Source organism: Haliaeetus leucocephalus, unplaced genomic scaffold, assembly GCF_000737465.1.
Source record: "Haliaeetus leucocephalus isolate CR32 unplaced genomic scaffold, Haliaeetus_leucocephalus-4.0 Scaffold151, whole genome shotgun sequence".
Taxonomy (NCBI): Eukaryota; Metazoa; Chordata; class Aves; order Accipitriformes; family Accipitridae; genus Haliaeetus; species Haliaeetus leucocephalus.
In genome coordinates this window covers 14,510,216-14,530,100 of record NW_010972587.1, presented here as the reverse complement: position 1 = coordinate 14,530,100, position 19,885 = coordinate 14,510,216, and the positions used below count along the sequence as shown (strand labels likewise).

General features: G+C 38.8%; 1 protein-coding gene across 1 annotated transcript in view; it reads right to left on the bottom strand.

Annotated features, from left to right (window-relative positions):
* TMPO (thymopoietin) overlaps window positions 1-19,885 on the bottom strand; it is a 23,247-nt gene that overhangs the window by 2,847 nt on the left and 515 nt on the right. The window contains exons 1-8 of the mRNA XM_010561910.1: window positions 19,877-19,885; window positions 10,963-11,089; window positions 9,159-9,317; window positions 7,528-7,628; window positions 2,569-2,688; window positions 2,369-2,464; window positions 1,700-1,810; window positions 301-395 (exon numbers count right to left, since the gene is read on the bottom strand). The exon at window positions 19,877-19,885 is cut by the window's right edge and continues 515 nt beyond it. Coding sequence (XP_010560212.1) covers window positions 301-395; window positions 1,700-1,810; window positions 2,369-2,464; window positions 2,569-2,688; window positions 7,528-7,628; window positions 9,159-9,317; window positions 10,963-11,089; window positions 19,877-19,885 — 818 coding nt within the window. The remainder of the gene's footprint in view (window positions 1-300; window positions 396-1,699; window positions 1,811-2,368; window positions 2,465-2,568; window positions 2,689-7,527; window positions 7,629-9,158; window positions 9,318-10,962; window positions 11,090-19,876) is intronic.

Genomic DNA, 19,885 nt, shown 5'->3' with positions numbered 1-19,885 from the left:
GCCAAAAATTTAAATATTGTGAGCCATTACCACAGAGAAGCCCTTTACATATAACGTCCAGAAGTTCCAGTAATAATTCCTACTATACTACTACCCTGTTCTCCCACCCCAAATTTAAATAAAGAGGCTATTTTGGCTAACAAAACTATGTATATAGAACAGAAGAGCTAGGTGGTCATCTCGACTGCCATTGAGCCAGAGTGCAAAACTGTTCCTTAGAAATCTACCAATATAAACAAAGGATACTTCTCAGCTTAAACAGGTTTACAAGAAACAAACCCCCATAAACCTTAGAAATACCTAATTCCTGTAGGTGTTGAGACTTCATAAGGGAACATTTCCTTAAGAATATCCCTTTCTACTCTTCGTTCTTCTGTATGAGTTCTCTCCGCCACCTAGGAAACCAAAACAAGTTATAGACCTAACAAACTGCAAAACAGAAAGCTCCTGCATAGCTATCTCAGTGACCATAACCATGTGCAATTTTAAGAATGAACAAGTCACCCAGTGACATTCAAGAAGTTTACTTCTTGGGTTTTAGAAGTTAGTTTAACCTTTGTTAGTGGCAGCTGTCTGGTCACTTTTGGCGTCTTAAAGCATTCAGTGCTCTCCTCAGTTTCCTTTAAGATAAAGAATACGTTGTATAAATACAATACACCTGCCAGCCAATGATGTAGATGATCAAAAAAATTTAACCATCACCTCTATCATGGCTGTGTTGAGCAGATCACAGGATTGGTTGTGGCCAACATGATTAAAAAAGCACTGATGTAGGCAATCTGTCTCTTCTTGCTGTAATAAACAATGCCACAGTACAGTAAAATACTAACTGAAAAAAAACTTCAGCAGTTTGAAACAGAACAAGTTTTCCCACAACCTTCTATTTGTCAACTAAGTCTACATTCCAGTCACATTATAAATAAGTAAAGCAGCACATTTCATAGTCTCAGACCCTTTGGTAGAATAGGCTTCACGGTTGTTAATACAAGTTTTATCTACAGTAACTACACGTAGCAATGAACTCCATTTAAATTCAGCCAAGCATTATCTTGTAATGTAAAATTCTACAATATTACAGTACTACATTAATATAATTACATATACTTGCAAGTGCTTTAGACAGTTCTCCGAGAGGTATATAATTTCAGCAGCTTGAATAGGTTAACATTAAAGAATCATTTTCTTTCTTGATAATCGACAGGAATCTACGGATGCTTTTTAAATTCAGGCTTTTGGTCTATAGTAATCCTATTATTTGATTCCCTAAATTAAGGCACATTGTGTTTTTTTCAGGACAGGCTAATTTACAAGATCAAAAGGTAGAAAACCCAATTCTATCATTGAGCTATTCAAAGAATTTAAAAGGAAAAAAAATTTCTATATTTTGTTCAGAAAAATAGCAGCACAAGGAGAAATAACACACCAAAACATATTTGGCTTAGGAAACAAAGAAAGAGAAAAAAAAAAGAAAAAAAAGCAGGATTTACACACACACACACCCCCATCCCAACTCTTAAAGGGGAAGATAAAAATATGTTTATATTCTCTCTTTTATGCCATGTGACAACACTAGTTTATTTTGGCTAGTGCTACCTGGGTAACGATCTCCTCTACCCCTTCTGTACTAAGCAGTAAGCACATACACACAAGATCTTGTTCACAGAGTAAGCAAGAGCAATCTAAGCTTTAATTTATTTACTTCAGCTGTCATCAGTGGTTGCTTTGGTGTTCTTCTGGGCATGTCTGAGAGTTCACTGATTGACAGTGTAGGAGCTGCGTGCTTGAAATTTCCAGGCACCCTATTGACAACCTGCCGAGATTCAAAATTGTTCAAACTCAGAATCAGCCAAAAAAACAAAATAAAAGGGGGGAAGGTGGCAGAACCAAACAACAAAACCTTTATGTGCATTGAATATATGCATGTTAGGAGTTAAGAAAGTTGTGTAACAGATACTCTGAAATAAGTACAGGAAACACATTGCTTATCATTCCAAGTAGTTTCTTTTAAGCCATTTAGAAACATAAAAGCTATTTAGTTCACATGAAAAGCCAAACTTAAAAGCAGATATTCTGCATGTACTTAAATAAATTAAGAAAAGATCTAAGCTTTTAAAGTGGTTCTTTTCAGCCCTCCCCCCAAAAAGACATTAGATGGGACCTAGGTGTCTACCTAGTCCCATTTCAAAGTGAACAGCATTGGGTATCAATACAGATACTAAATATGTGGTTTCAAAGACTACTGAATAGTCTTACTTTCCTTAAAACAGTCTTTTATCTGTTCAAAACAGAATGATTCTGTCAGTAAAGATATATTACAGAAAAATACCACTTGCATGATTTATTAAACAAATTTACTAAGCATATTTACTAGGGTCTCGTTGCTTGCAGTCAATATAGTTTCAGCTATGGGAGTACTCTCTGATATTACAGCATCATCTACAGGCAACTGTGCTGTAGCTTCCACCTGTTTGTTTAAAACAAACAAAAGAAAACAATTGAATAAAATAGCCACTGGGACCCTAACAGCGAGAAAAAAAAGCTTGTCTATTGTAAAAAGCCTCTCATCACCCTTTTCCTTGGTGTTCTTCTTGACACTCTTGTAGACTCCCTAGAAAATGCCTGCAGAGGTCCACTTTTTGAAGATCCACTTGTCCAGACAGTCTCAGTAACTCCATCTTGAGAATAGGTCTATTCAAGCATCAAACACATGATCAAATGCATGAAAGCCAGCTCTCAACATTGGATACCCACAACCAAAAGGCAGAATAGCATGCATACGCCAGAAGCAGTGCATCTACAATCAAAAATAAAAGTGGATCCCAATACATTCAATAATGAATAGCTAGCTAGATTTATAGTGTTGACCACAATACTTACGTTAGAGCACATTATTATTCAAATACAGAACTGACTAGATAATGCACAACAGGAAAAACTGGTAATTTGCTCACTGCAATAGAGTGAAGTAACTAATGCTACAAATAGTTACATCAAGTCATGGACAGCAGATATGCTAGCTTCCAGGCCCATTACCTTACCTGCCTACACAAAAAAATTAATCTATGAGCATAAGCAGAAAGCATCACCTTGTTCTCTACCCAGACAGGGGTCTATTCTCTCAAGCAGAGATGGGAACGGTTCAGGCACAGCCACCTACATTTCAACAGGAACTAATCTCCAGCCACAGGGGGGAGATGTTTTATAATCTTAGAAGTTTCCACATACAGAGATGAAACTCACACAGTCTTCACACAACAGTAGGTTTAAACAATCAAGCCTGACACAGATCTTTACAAATCTGAGTAACAACATGAAGTGCCAAACTTTTATAGCCATTAATAAACACAGACCCTTCCCCATGCCTTATTGCAAGTTTTATGCTCAAAGAAAAAATCCTTCTCAAAACTAATTCCAAACATAGACCTGGAGGGAAAGGGAGATGAGGGTCTGCTTCTTCTAGATTATATACAAGATTTTCCTTTTTATTTGGTTAAGTTTAAAAATAAAAATTATTAGTTTGTTAATACTGAAATCTTTGCACATTAACACCTCATGCATTGATGTATTACCAAGTTTTTGGAAGTTACACTCGGTGCTGATGGAAGTTACAGAGACTGGTGCAACTGTCAGTTACAGGTCTAACAGCAGACATAACTTCACTGGAACAGTAGTAGCCCCAAAACAATGTGTTAAGAGAGCAGGCTGGAAAGCATTTATTTATCAAGAGGGGAAAAAAAGGTCTAATAATGCCCTTATCCATTCCCCACTTGTATCTTCAAAGTTACTCCAGTGAAACTATAAGCAGAGCAGCTTTATGACTCTTAAATCCTGTATTACAGCTGCTACATATCCAGCAGAGGGAGCACAAGCATTTTGCTTTACTCCAAAGTCACTGAAATACTTCCAAAAGCCAAATGATGTGTATTTATGCACAGACCTCAAGTCCAAACAGGTTCAGATGTTTCTTATAGAGTTGTAGATTTCAGCCTAAGTCTCCAATATTCAATTTAAACAGACTTCTGATGAAAGATCTCCTAACCCCTCTTTATATATTCACCAGACACTGGCTTCCCTTCCCTATTAAGAAAAGCTTAACCTGCAACCTTCACTCATGGCTCCTCATCTCACCCCTATACACTTTCCATTTGAGAGGTGTTCTTCCTTAGAAGCTTAGAGAAAAACACTAATTTCAGAGTGGTTCCACTCAAGAAAGCAGTAAGGCAATTCCCTCATCCTACTAATAGAGAGCTCCCCTGCCCCAGGCTGTTTGACTAGGAACTAGTTTTCTTCTAATGAAGAGTTAGAAGTACTTCAGTAAGTAACCACCTCTCTCCCTAGTTCTTCAGATGCTTGTCAGTCATGTGTTTTAAGTACCAAGCTTCAAGTTTTTTTCTTGCATGAAAAGTCCAGGAAAAAAAAACAGCAGGAGACCCATCCAGACTTCAGCAGAGCATATTCAACAGACAAAATTTAAAAAAAAATAAATAAATTGTTGTTTACAGTTACAGTCATCCTCAATGTCAATTGAGCATACCTTGTCTGCTTATCCCACAAATATCTGAACTAATTAAACCCTATCAGAATGTAAGACTCATTTTAGGTACACCAACACCCTGCATGTAACCAGAGAAAGCAACAATGGTGTGGTACACAAGTACCATTCAGAATGTGCTTTTAACTGTCGTATTAATCATGAGCAGTGAAGCTATAGATTATGAGTTTACCTCAGCTATCACCTACCAAGTTTTTTATTGGGTGTATGCCACATGAAATTTGTATGCCAGCAGCTGCAACACTGCATGTTTTATTTTTAAGAAGCCCAGCTATACAAGTAGTCAAAAAAATGCAGGGAGGAGTAGGGGAACACAGCACATGCAGAATGTCACTACACAAAGTCTCAATGAGAGAGAGCAGTTCTACACTGCTAGGAGACCTTAACATTTACTTTGTTTAGCCTGCCTGTTTCTGTTCAGCACCATTTACTGTGAGGCTTTAGGCCCAGCTTTGTACTCTAATTCTATATTCACCTACCTGATTGGAGGGGGGCATTCAAATTAGGGTTTTCTTCCAACTTTTCCAGCTCACTATGATGAGGCAATTAAGCACAAACAGCCAAGCTGAAATTCATCTAGCCCTCCACTGCTAACTGACTGATAAGACCCATAAGCCTGCTCAACCTCCCCACCCAATTTCTTTTGTGCCAGCCTGCTTCAAGACTATCTGTTCACACTCTTTGCTTAAGAGAACAGCAACATCCATCCATGCCAAATGACAGACAATATTTTCAGCCGTGTACATCTGGACTAAGACTAGTGCTGCACAGGACCTAGAAGCAACTAATAAGTCTGCTCACACCACTCTACCAACCAGTTCAGCCCCACCACTCTTCAGAGCCTCATAATCTTTGAGCCAATGCCACACACTGCACAACAGCCGCATATAATTCTGCAGAATGAGTATGATCACTTGACACAGTAGCTGCAAACTTAAGATCCAATTTCACAGAAAGAGGGAAAGAAAAAAAAAATACATCTTCCCACCTTCCACTTTTGTTCTCAGCAAAATATATGACATATTTGCTAGCCAAAAACATTGAGTTGTTCTTGGCTTCAAGTGGCTGTAATTTTTTGTCAGTGGGGTGTTTTTTGGGGTTTTGGGTGTTGGGTTTTTTTTGTTTGGGGTTTTTTGTTTGTTTGTTTTAAATACAGCAGTCAGCAGTTGAAAGGTAAAAGGTTTAACAAGCTAGAGAGTGAGTTGCTAAAGAATTTGGTATCCTTTTGAAATTAGATCATTTTTTGATTAAGTGATATTCCTTTGATTAACTACTGGTAATTAAAATATGCAGGTAACAACATATTGCATCTATACTGCACATATAAAAGATTGCAAGACAAAACATGGAAAGGACCTAATGTTATTACAGTGAAATTGGATGACCAAAAATTGAGTAAGCATTCATCACTTGAAATGCCACAAAAATACACCACTGTATCTCTTCCCTTTTATTCTGTAAGTGGGTTCCTGAAAACTAGGAAGCTTTGTTTGTTGATAGCTGAATTAAATACCTCTGTTACACTGAGGCTGGCAAGGATTTCTGGGTGAACAGCAATTTAGAAAAAAGTAAACCTTAAATACAAGAACCTCAAGATTCAGATGCCCATTATAAAGACCATTGAGCAGGAGCTGTCCAAATAAATTAAGGAATATTTTGTGTGTTGAACTAAGTGTGTGTTTTGATTTGTAGAAGTGAAATCTGTTCAGCTTGTACCATAAAAATCCAATTAAAAATAAGCAGAACTACCTACAGATCTCCATAACTATGTTGTATTACCCAAGCTCACATAGCAGCATGTTACCTGCTTTAAGACATCCATAGTAAAAGCATGTTTATACATACATACACACTACCTAAATAGGAAGTATCTGGCATTCAGCGTAAGTAGTGAGAAAAGTCATTGATCTGCTAAAATACATCAAGCTATTAACAGGACGGATTTTGAGTCACTGAACGTTTTCTATACAAGTCCTTTACTGTAGCACAACTCCACTAGTTATTGCTCAGATGAGTAACACTGTAAAGATCCTAAGTAACCTAAGCTGTGGAACAGGGTATTTAGTGACACTGTCACATCACAGGGACAGATCAGACACCAACTACTGAATCCAGTATTCAGCCAGCAGTCTGAAAACATGAGGTGCTTCTGTAAAATCCCTCTTTCACCAAGACAATAGAACTAATATTGTTTATAAGTAAAGGACAAGTGGTACATACAGCAAGATTTAAACTTGTTATTTATTATTTTTCCTCTTAGGAGAAGCTTTCCAACACATTAATGTCTACTCTAGTACTGCTGCTACAAGCAAAGTTGAGGAAAAAAATATTATATAGATAGCTAGTCCATGTGTGTACACACAAAAACACACTTCTATATATATAAATATAGGTGTAAACAGAAGTACATTACTTCATGTATTATATTTAAACCACAGCCATTAAACAGATGTATTCAAAACACATACATGTATCTATAGATATCAAGCCAGATAGATAGGAATAGGATGTATGTATACATATTTAAAACAATTTCTAAAAAAACAAACACAAAACCCAAAAACCCCAACCTTTTTCCAAATTTTTTTTTGAGAAACTGCTCCTTTTATGAATCAAGTTGTTTACAAACATCCAACAGGATGACATCAGCCCATCTGACTTAAAAACCTGTCAAGTTTCCAGAACTAAACATGTTAAAGTTGCCTATTATTTTTCTCTAAGAGGTGCTGCAGCAGCTGGCAAGTCAGACAAACAGCTTTTAGGAGACCATAATTTTGAATGTTATCAGACAGGCTAAAACCAGCAGCTATAGTTAATTCACAAGATTTTCATGCTGTATTAGAACAGGCTTTCTGAAAGAACTTTTAAAAATAGCCCACTTAGTCAAATGTGATTATGTTAAAAGTAGTAAGGTGTTTAGTAAACACATCACCTGCAGTTAGCAGCTGTTCCAGATGCCACTAAATTAAACATACCTGGTTGTGTTCAACAACTCTTTTTTGTTTGAGTGCTACTGGAGTCTTCGTCCTGGCTTTCAATGGTTCTCTCTTCTCAAGCCTCAGCTCAGTCTTCGGATCTGTAACCGGTTTTAATAGAACTAGTTTCTATAATACATACTGGTTGTTGTACTAGTTTAAATCAATTGTATTTTAATAAAAATTCATTTTAAGAGGCAACATAACTTTGTTATAAGTTACCATTTCCTTAAAAAGTTGTGAGATACAGGTAAGTTTCTCCATTGACTGTAGAAGAACAAAGACTTTTGAAGAATAGCCTTAGAAACTATTTTAAACCACTGACCCAAGTACTTCAGTTTTGTCCTAAAAATCTTACATTTCAATTATGCTTTGACCAACAATTCCTCTTAGAAACTGGTATCAAGTTGCAATTATTTTAACCAAAATACCATTATACTATTGATTGTAGTAAGGGTATTGAAGCTTTTCAACATTGTTTAGGCTGTTAGTTTTGTTTCCTTTAAAACAGGCCCTTTTATATAAACTCCTTTTTGATGCCAAAGGGTGAGTGGTTAGCAGTCATCTTACCAGTAAGAGGATGTATTATTTCTACCCCCTTTCTAAAATTCTAATAGCATTACACCAACATATTTAGAGTTTATTTATAGAAACTTTTTTTTTTTTTGACAGAGGGAAGTGTCTGTTTGGTTTTGGTCCCGTCCCCACCCCCATGTTTGAACAGTTTGGTAATTAGATGAAGCATATGTAAGAATAAGGAGATAGCTGTCAGTTGTGACTGGGCTCTTAGCTGCCCTAAAAATAAATAAATAAATCTCTAACATCCCTTTCCCCCCAACAGTGCAAGAGATTAAAGTTCAAACACAAGCCCAAGCATACAACTAGGGACTCGATGGATCTCCCTTGTATTTCAACCCTTTCTGTCCTAACTCCATGGAAGTTCCTGTAAAAACAAAAAAAACCCCACTCCCAAAACCAAACCACAGAAAATAAGTATCTTCTAACATTCCACTCAAGACACTCTTTAAAGCCTACACTGTTTTTACTTTTGCTAAGATGTATGATGGTGTGTTTTAGGTTCCACTTCCCCCACTCCTGTACTTTTTTGATATAAAATTGATATTAAAACCGCAAAACCCACACCCAAGACCAATCAATCAAGCCACCCCAAACTAAGTCCATAAGGAACAGAGCATAAAAGGGATTGAGTCATATATGAGAGACATTAAACAAAAAGTACAGAATTTTAGTAAATAACATTCATATGCTATCCCACAGCAAATAACTACTGTGAGCACTGTAAGACAAAATTGCACTTGCACTTAAAGATGAAGTGCAAAGAACATTGGAATACTTAATATGCAGTTCTCCTACCTATCAGATTTACAGGCTCCAATCTGGGGAAAATGGACAAAAGGGAACAGTTTGGTAGCAAAAAATTTCCCTTCCCAGAATAGGCACCTGGATCACTGTGGTAGTACTGCATGATCAAGTACATGACTTGCATGGTCTAGAGCAGTATCTGAAAGCCTTACCTACCAGGAAGATTATGCCCTCTAGGTATTTCTTCTACTGCAAGTATTACTGATGTATAATTTGAATAGTTCACAGGCAAGTTCCTCAAGTCTTACCTTCTTCATTGTCACTGTACTGGTCAGAATCATTATTTCCATTCTGTCTGGTGTTCTCAGCAGTTGAAGAAATCACTGGGAGAGGTACAGCTGCCTTCAGTTCTGGATCTTGCTCCATCAGTTTCAACAGTTTTTTCTCATAAAGTTTCCTAGTAGTAGCTGTAACAAGGAAGGATACATGCTAAAGATACAGTTTTCATCTTTCCTGACTTGATTGCTAGAACTCAGCTGTTATATATCCCTTGGGAATCTCTGAAAGCGTGTTTTTTATTTTTAATCCATCTGTATGGCCCAAAGCATACACCTCTAGGTATATAACTCTACCTCTAAGGCTTCTTTTTGGTTTAAGAGAATTCTTAAGATAAACTTAGACCTCTTAGCACACTGAAAGTTACAACCATTTACCTATAAAAAGGGAACTTACCTGTTTCTTAGGTGCTTTGTTTCATATGGGGCAATATACAAGTTGTTATGCCCTCCCAGAAAATTTAGGGAGATTGATATTGCAGGAGCAACAGCTTCCATGCATATTCCACTATTATCCTCTTAATCCCTTTACCCTGGAACTAGCACTCTTTCCCCCTTAGTTTAACCTTTGCCCTGTTGGCAAATTCAGTCCAATAAGGATCAGAGGTGGTGCAAGTAAGCAGCAACAACAGAACTTCTGTTTGCTGCACCTAGCCCTCAGGTTGGCTCGCTTGATCTAGGGAGACAGCCATTTAAAACTAAATTGTATGAAGGCTAGCACATACTTCCATGTCAGGACTGTGCTGGCAAAAATCTGTAGAGGGTAACTGGTACCTGAGCCGTTAGCTGCAGAAAAGTCTAACCTTAGAAGACTTCAGATAAGAGGAAGCCACCCTTAAAAAGAAGTGGCAGACTCTCACAAGAAACAGAATGCAGAACTAAGGCTTTTACTTAGACCAAATTTGAACATCTTTCCAGTGGACTACATAGGTACTTGAATTTTTCAGAAGATTTGAGCACTATCCAAGAGGAATAGGTTGAATGGGAAGGCATACAGAAACAGCTAGCAGAAAATATTATGCATGACTTTGAATACACATGGGACTCCAGGCTCCATCACTGACACTTCCATCCACCCAGGATTTCAAGGACATTCCACAAAAGGCTCAGCACGCTACAGGCAACCATCTCTTTTTTGAAGAGTTGTGAAATCGAAGTCCTTTGCCATTGGCTTAGTGTGCAATCTGAAAGGCAAAGAGCTTTGATCCCACATCACAGATGAGTGCCCAAGGCAGAAGATTAAACTGAGGTCAGGACTTCTCCTGAGATACGTTAACATGCAGGATAGAACGCTAGGTTCAAGGAGCCAGAAAAAATATTAGTAAAGGAAAACATTATTGCACAATGCAGTGAGTAGGAAATGCTCTAGGGAAGGGGAAGTTCTCTGTTCTCATTCTGCTCTCAATGCTATGAGGTTATTATGTAAGATGTGTTTTCTATTTAAGCAGGCCCCAGATCTCAACCTCTGTATCAGAAGACCTAACTACCCCAGCACTGAACTTTAACTAATGGATACACAGCTTCAGAGCAGAAGTTCAACATCTCCAGCTGGCCTAGAACACAAGAGGAACAAACTGTGGACTTGCCTACACTGCAGTGGCTCAAGTCTTCCCAATGTAAATAGTTCAATGAAAGCATATTAAGTGGGAAGTAGGATTGCAAGAGTATTGGTACTAAACTTAGTAAGTAACTGTATCAGAGAAGCTCAGCACTCAGAACCAAGGCTTAGTGAGAAATATGTTGAACAGATGAATATTTGCTAGTTCAGTTGACCTACCTACAATTGGGCCAGGGTTTAGTCCATACTTTACAAGTTGCTCTTGAAGATCTTCATTACTCATCTCTGTTATATCTAGGTCATCCTTCTCCTCTGGCCTGGGTTTGTCAGTTTTCTTTGTGGCCTTCTGTGAGTGTGCAAGGGAGAAACAAGAGACAGTGTTGCCAATTAATACAGAACACATCTTTTTTTCTTCTAAGGTAACAGGAATATATTAGAATCCTGAACCATTCTAATATACAAATATACAAAACCAGGAATAGTAATTATATTCTCCCCCATCACCACCACTAAAGCCTATGTGAAACACCTCAAACATTTACACCTACTAAACAAACATGCACAAGTTTCGTACTTACATAAGGAATTACCCATTACAAGCCTCCTTTATAGTAAAAAAAAATAAAAATTCTTACTCATTATTCTGATCCTGTGTTTTAATTTGAAGTTCTAAGTATACAACAGGAGAGGATTTCTTTCCTATGACTGGAGAGGTAAGCTTCTAGCTGTTTCACCATCACTATACTAAGCTACAAATATTTATGTTCCATTGGCATTTCTTCACATTTTTCTTCTACCTAGTAGGTCAACGCTTCTTCCTCTAATGACATGGAACAAGTTCTTCAGTATCTACACCCTCTCAACCAAGTTCCCCAAATCCCCACTCCCACTTATCCTGGTGTTCTCTGTAAGATTACAGAATGTTACAAAGCAAGTGCAGGAAAGGCAAAACCAGAAACACCCTCAAATTTTCAAAATCCTGCCTGTCTGCTTAGGCCTCTGCTACTGTAGCTCTAACAAATCCTAAACCCAACTCTGGCAACACTACTCGAACAGTTGGCAACACACCACCACCACATACAGATGGTTATCAAAATAATCTGCCAAGATGCTACTCCTAAATTAGCAGTTTCCACTATATCCAAACAGAGTGATCATAACATTTGTTCAACTTGGGAAGCCTTTGTTACTACAATAGACATTTCAAGCTCCAAGATCTGCAAGAGAGTAAGGAGGTAAGACAGAAAAAAATATGCTTAGGATCTGCTTGCTCTCAACTAAGAAAAATCTTGATAGTGCTTTGAAGTAAGTCATATCTGTATCTCAAAATTGTAGGATATAAACAGATACAACTTCTACACTTCACATGTTTCTCAACTTGGTTGCCCAGAAGGCCTATCTGGGTTTTCTGGTACTTACCAAAAACTAAAATTCCAAATACAAATATGTTATAACACTCACTCACAGTTAACAGGGTTTTTTTTCTTGTTGTATTTAGTAAAATAGTACTAAAAGGCTATAGGATGACTGGTAAGAGTCAACATTATCTACCTAGCCATTAATGTCAGTTAATACTGGTCTGCATGCAAGCTTGGTCTTGCCTCAAGTGTCTTAATATTTTAAAGCTAAACAGGGACTGTATGAGGATTTCCCAAATATAACTGACTCCCCAATTAAATTATTTTCCTCTAACTCTTGGATTGTGAAAATCCCAGCATGATGAACTTAAAATCAGCTGCTGAAAAGCAATAGAATCTCCAAGAGCTCATGCTATTTCTTATTTCTAAGATATAGACTCCAAGCATTCTGAAGAAAGGACAGGATCACTAAAGTGGCAGATTTCATTAATGACAGATTTAGAACTCACTTTATTAGTAATTCTATTCCTTTATCACATAAAAATCCAATTAGTTTTTGAAGCAACTGAGCCTACTTATCTAGTACACAAAAAAGAACCAATCTGCAGCTATAGGAGACTTGTATTTACTTTTGAATGTGTTGCTCATAACACTATTTCAAGTTAGGTATCACATTAACAAAAAATTTGTATTCAGTGCCTTTTTTTCTGGACTACTGAACTGTCCAAACAGTGGAAAAGAGTTCCAAAACACATGCTGGGTTTTCTTGTTGGGATCTGTTTAGACTGTTGACAGCTCTGGTGTTTGCACACATCACCAAGCAGATGCCAAGATGCTACTTCCATATTTCAGAAGAAAACTACCACCATGGCACAGGAAATCAGCATTCCAACGGCACTTTATCTAAACTGGAAACCTAATTTAATGTATCTCTGCCTTTGTATCACTTAGAGGCCACAGAAGACACTATAAGAATATACACCAGAAGAACTACTCAGCACCCTACTAGACATTTTACAGAAATCTTAACTACCAGAAATCTAACTGCAACTGATGTGTAATACCATCCTCTAACACAAGTAAACTTACATATCTCATAGGATCTTTGGTACTTTTTTTCTTCCAGGTACTATTTCACTTTTTCCTGCAGTATTACCACACATTGAGACCATCAGAATAGTCAGTTTCAGCAGAGAAAAAGAGCAGGGAGAGGATGAAAAGTTGAAGGTAATCTGTGTTCTTCAATAATATGGCCAGATGCATTGATTACCTTGTGTTTTGTGAGGTCTTCAACCTTTACTTTTGAGTAACTACTCTCCTTAAAGCAGAAGCAAATTATGTCACTTGTACAAGTAGAAAGCTGCCATTTAACCACTCACTGGACCATAAGATCCATACCTAGAAGCATCAGGCAGGAAAGAAGAATTTCTTCCCTACCTTGGCTGTGGTACGACAGCATTAACCTCAGCAACAACATTAGCTTTAATTACCACTACTATTATAAAGCACCACTATACTTTCTATGCATCGTCACAACTTATCCATGGGACTAGCCTGTGAGACAGATCAAAAGAGCTAGCTTTAAAGTTTATCATTGCAAATTAAAACAAAACAAACAAAAAAACCCCACACCCACATTTCCCTGGTCCGGTGGACATTAGTAAAGTTGAAGTTGTCTTACTGTGGTGCAGAGGTGAAGTGCTTAAAATGAAATTGTGGCAAACACCAGGATTTGCTGAAGTAAGGTGGTGCAGCTGACCCCTTTGCACGTAATGAAAATATTCTTGCAACAAACCAATAAATCCTTATCTGAAGATCTTTTCATTCCATCCACAGCTGGCAGCATTAAAAAAATATTTCTAGTCATTGCCATTTTCTAGGAAACAGAAGATGGAAGAGGATCTGCATACTTCACTTGATACAGATTTGTTCACACCAAAGAGGTGGCAATTTGGTAGTGGTATCTGTCAGGCTCAGTTTCAGATTAACTAGGACCCAACCCCCCAAACAAGTACCGAAGTGAATTATAAGCATGGGTCTCCCACATAGCATTCTCGTTCTAGGGCCACAGGAAAACAAGAGCATAAGAGAAGTTTGTCTTCTCAGAGTGTCATCTCTCAACAGCAAAAAGCTTTCACCTTCTTTCACTAATAAGAGGAGCAGCAAATGCAAGTGATGAGAATTCAGACCTGGAAGCTATCCCTTACTTCATCTTTGGCATTCCTGCTGAATAGAAGTCCATCAGCTACAGACCAATTTATCAGACAATCTTTATGGGTACCTTTACTAGTTCTAGCACTACTCCACCAAAGACAACCATATGTAACATCTTGAAGAAGCCATTAAATAATATAACAGACAACTATGGGACATCACCAAAAGAAGCATTTTAAAATCCCAAGTCAAATGGCACCTACATTAGGACATTCAAGGTCTTTAATCCCAAACAGGTGCAGCTTCATGACTACAAGCAGAAAGGCTCAGGGCTTCTTTACTATTTCTCTGAATGAGGTTAAGACAGGCTAAGAAAGCCCAAACCACACCAACAGAATGGTCTTTAATTTTCCAGTTTGTACAGTGTCCTCTCTGGTAACAAATAACTGTATTTCTCTTAGGGGAGGGGGAGATAAGGAACTGCACATGCTAAGTCTAAATAATAGACTTATACTGTGAAATACAGAGGTCTCTAGTCCCCTTGCACTTTTTATTTTATCATACACAAACATTTCCTGCAGTAGAATTATTTTTTTTTTTAAACCAAGTCCTACTGAACTTTTTAACCTCAAACACCTCGAGACAATATTTACCAAAAGCTACAGGACAGACAAAATAAACAATGGAAAGGAAATTATGCAGCAGTAATTCAGAGATACTGATACATGCAACTTTAAGAATTCTTTACCTTTTAACCTTAGTTAAAAAGGTGCCAGATTTAGAATTTCCAAGCCTATGTGTGGTAACAGTCCTAAATTATAAGACTGGGGACTACTCAACCCTTCCACCTCCTCCACCCCCCAGACACTAAATTCCATGTTACTCAGTGAAGGCAATGTACCCACTCTGAAAACAGACAAATGCTGCATAATGAAGAGTTGTTTCCAGAGAACCTAAGTGAAAGAGTAAAAATTCACAACAAAAAACAAATCAAGAAACCAAACTAACAGATGGTCTCATGGCTCAATCAGCTGAATGCTGACCTGGAGATCTGGCTTGTGTATGTGTCCCTGCTGAACAATTGACATGCACTGCTAGACAAAAATTACTTCAATGGGATTATTTTATTTAACTATAACCACCATTATTACACCAGCACTCTTAACAAGCATATCTCCCTAGTCCATGAGTGTAGAACTGCAGAAAGTCTGAAAGTGCAGAACAGCATGGCAGGACTTCTCACTGCAGTGGGAATTACTCAGTCACCTCACCCCTACTGCCCACAGCTGTCACCCAGACAGCAGATGAGTGCTATTTAAAAGGCCACAAAGGTGTTAATCGGTATTCTGGGTCACACTGGTACAGCACATCATAATTAAGAGACACAGCCACATAGGAAACACTGAACAGATTCTCTTCCTTCACCGGGTAGCATATATGCTTCACATTCTCTCACATATTGGAGTGTACAGTTTTACCTTCCATACTCCTAACCTTCATGAACTACCAGTTTTGCTATTACCTTCCCTTTTCCAATAGGGAAGGGCTTGAAACCTTACAGTTACCTCAGCTACAGATATTATCACTACCACACCATTCTGACCACAAAGAGCTGAAGCTAGCTCTTCATTTACTTGGCTACTTGATTAAAACAAAGAAACTTCTTTACCTGACAGGTCTCTTCTATAACCTTTCAAACAGGCCTTTCAGGTCCAGATGCTCTCATTATACCTTCATTAACAGACGCGAGGAGGAGACATCTGACCAATCTTTTTCAAATCATCACTTTAAAGGTCAAAACCATCACTCAGTGTGTTTTAGAACAGATTCTTCCAGAACATGAAATGCACCAATAAGCTAAGTCATAAAACCCTACACATTCTGAGCTCTGAAAAGCTCCTGTTTGGCAACAGTGTCAAGATGATATTTTTGGTATGTGCTTTAAAACAATGCTCCTAAAGAGGCAAAAAATGCTATTTCATAGTTATTTTTCCTTTGAGCTATCTGTCCTGATATTCAGCCCATAACTAACCAGGACCAGGAGCATCCAGATGCAGATGGTTCCCCCTGCAGCAAAAAGGTGTCTCACATACCAGCCACTGTCCTCATGTACCACTATGCTAAATAGGCTTAGGAAAAAAAAAAAAAAGTTGCTCAAAAACATTAGTAGAGCTGGAGAAGCTGGCTCCTCCAGACAATATTATCAGACTGAGGCCCAAACAAGCATGATTTTAAAAGTTTTTCCTCTCCTGGTAAGAGTACATAGCCAAAGTGAGCTCTGGAAGTGAGTGCTGGAAGAGCGATGGATTTAAAAGACACAATTTGTAGTAGAATTAAAACTATGAGGTTTTGTCTCATCGCTGCACAGCTTTTATCAATGGAAGACGTGCGCCTCAATGCATTACCAAATGCCCAGAACTTCGGCAAAAAGAGCACTAAAATGACAGTGTAGGCAGTTTAAAATTACTAATGACTACAGCAACGTCAAAACACTAACTGTCAGTATCAAGGGACCTGGTTTAGCTTTCCTGCCTGTTCAATGACTGCAACACGGATATTCGGAATACTCCTTTGAACTTGTTTCTCATATCCATTTTGAGAAACACACTGCTCTCCCCTGCTTCGGCATCCGCAAGTCAGCTGACAGATCAAGTGAGGCATCGATTCGAACATAACAGGAGCACTCCCTCAAATCGAGCCCCCCCAGCCCCTCCACACGGGCACACACACCGCAGGCTCGGGGAGAGGGGGTGTCGGTCGCACCCCTCTGCTCTTCCCACAGGGACGGGGGAAGGCTCCGCCACCACTCGGTCACTGCAGGGATTTACAAGTCAGGACCGCCCGTTATTCGGGCCAACGGGGTATCCCGGCTACGATACGTTTTCCACAGTAAAAGCCGTATTAAACAATACATTTTGTGCACCCTCGACAGCCTACGCCCGTAAAGTAAGGGCAGACTGCTTTTTGGCTGCGATCCCAATCCTTTCACGGGAGTCGAGCAACCCAGAGGATTGCTCACTCGCGCAAGGCACTTGGACTTCAGCAGGCAGGCACACACAAAGTTAAGCGCTCGCAACTGTTGCGCCAGTATTACTACTGAATAAACACAAACTCGGGAAGAAAGAGGTGACATCTCTCACCTGTGTTGCTCTTCTCTATTCCAAAGTACCCGTTTCTTTCCTCCAAGAATGATTCTGCCCCTTTTCTACCTCTCCCTCTATGCATCTGGCATTCATTCATCTACCCCAAGAGTGAGAGGGAGTCTTCACTCCCAAATCAGTTTGGTTTTTTGATTGATTGTTGTTGCTGGGCTTTGGGAGCTTTTTTGGTTTGGGGTTTTTTGGGGGTTGTTTTTTTTGTTTGGTTTTTTTTTGTTTGTTTGCTTTTTAGAATATTAAGCTATATCCAAAGAAATACCAAAAAATAAGGAATAGCAGAAAGCACAGTGGGACAGAACCCTCCAAAAAGCAAACCCATGTAAACCCTCTTCCAAATCTTTTTACAAGTTAATACTAGCCTTGACTGAGTCATCTGGATTGAAGACTTTTGCAACTTTCAAGTTAAGCAGTATTCAAATTTTTAGAGTGATGCAGGAAATACAGAAAAATAGAGCACTCCAAATAGCTTTGTAATACAGTCAAGTATTTTAGTGTTCTAGAAACATATTAAGTAGTTGATTGTCTAAAAGTTTGAAATAGCGAGTTTACAACACCCCTCGCAATGTATATAAACCGATACTACAATTTCCAAGACCTGTAATACACATTAAAATGGAACTAATAAAGCATTGCAATTTTGTTACTCAGATCTCAACCCAGTAACAGAAAAGAGCCATGTTATTATACCAGTACATGTTATAAAGTACTTTTGTTTCCTTACACACCCAGTGCAAATTGTTTTCTGGTCCTTTTAAATATACCCATAAAAGCAATACCCAAGATAAAACAATGAAGGTACACAGAGGAGTAAAAGACAGAGGTTGCTGAATCCACCTTTGTTTCTGGAGCCTACCAAGTGACTTACAGGAAATATGGGATTCCTTTATTTTATTCCTCCTTCCTGTAATGCCTTGCAGTCTCAGCTTCCTCCCTTTGCCCCTTATTTCTAGTTTCTTCTCTTTCAGAGGTCTGACTGCTTTCCCTCCTGTCCTCTCTTAATCTTATCAAGATATTTCACTTTGTTTCCACATCAGAATCCCACTCCCCTGGATGTCAGACTTCCTTCACTCTGCCTCCCCCTTCCACCTGTTTTGGGGGCAAGTCACTCTGGAGACCCGTATGTTACTCTTTTGGAAGGAGAGCTGACCAGAGAAGCACCCTTATGCCAGAAGGCACGAAAAGGGACAACAGCTACCCACGCCACAAGCAGTTGCAGAACTACCTAAGCTGCACCAAGCAGACAACAAGCATACATCAACCAAGATTTTTTTTTTTTTTGGGGGGGGGCGGGAGAAGCACGATGGACCCAAATCCAAGCACGTGTCACTAGAATATTTGCTTCAGTTTTGGAAGTTATGATCATATAGTGCTCTGATATTAATACACAAGACTAGCAGAAATAGGAGAGCCTTCCAAACATTGTTAACAGAAGTGTAGGAGTACCACCCATTCTGTAAACATCAAGAGAGTCACCCATAATTGTTTAAGCTTAAGCACTGTGGAAGGGAAAGGAAAAATCAGATCTAGGAGCTTTAGCTGTCATGAGACTTTCCTTCTCCCGCAAGCGGGAAACACGTCAGATTCAAGCTCATCCTATTTTACTCAAAAGCACCTTAACGAATGTTACTGGCAGACCACAGAGAAGTGTCTGGTTCACTGTAAAGTTTCTCCAGTGAATGCCAGTGAAGTATTTGAATTAGACAGATGTTAAAGAGAGGTAAATAATTTGGTTCGAAATCTCCTCCTCTTTTAGATGCAGTTTTCAGTTTCTTAATTCAAGAACTGTTTGTTGGGGTTTTTTAAAGGTTAAAATATGAAAGACCTTCAAAGGAGTCTCCTTCTCTGCGCTCTCCTTTACAAACGAGCTTTGAAAGTACTATTTCAGATACAATTAAATACTTGTAATATCACACACATTACAACTCCGGTAGCTGGCAATCATTACACGAGCCTTTACGGGAGACCAGACAGCTTAGAACTATGACTTAAAAGACTGCTTTCTCCACACTTGCAAATTTACAGACCACTTATTAAAAAATTAAAAAGGAAATCACATTTTCCCAAAGGCAAAAACTCCAAACGGCATCAGCTCCCCCCCTCTTTCCTTACGTGATAAAAGAAAGTCTGTCTAAGCAAGCAACAGTGGAGCAACCGAAGGTGCAGCAGAGGCACTCTGCGATAAAACATATGCTTAGAGGTACGAGAGAGACAGCTACATTAAGCAGACCCTCTTCGTACTAAACAGTCCACTTCGTTAAACAAAACAAACAAGCTGCTCCTTCACAGCTTCGTCCCTTCATCTGGAGGTATTTACAGAGAGCAGCGTTGCTTCAGTACAACCAGGACAGCTGATGGGAGTCGTCGTTCCAAAGTAAGTTGCAGCCTCGTGCGGAGCTTCTCTCGCTTTACCCCTCCGACACCCGAGTACCTCACTTACGAGACCGACCGCCAAATTAAAGTCACGGCTTCCCA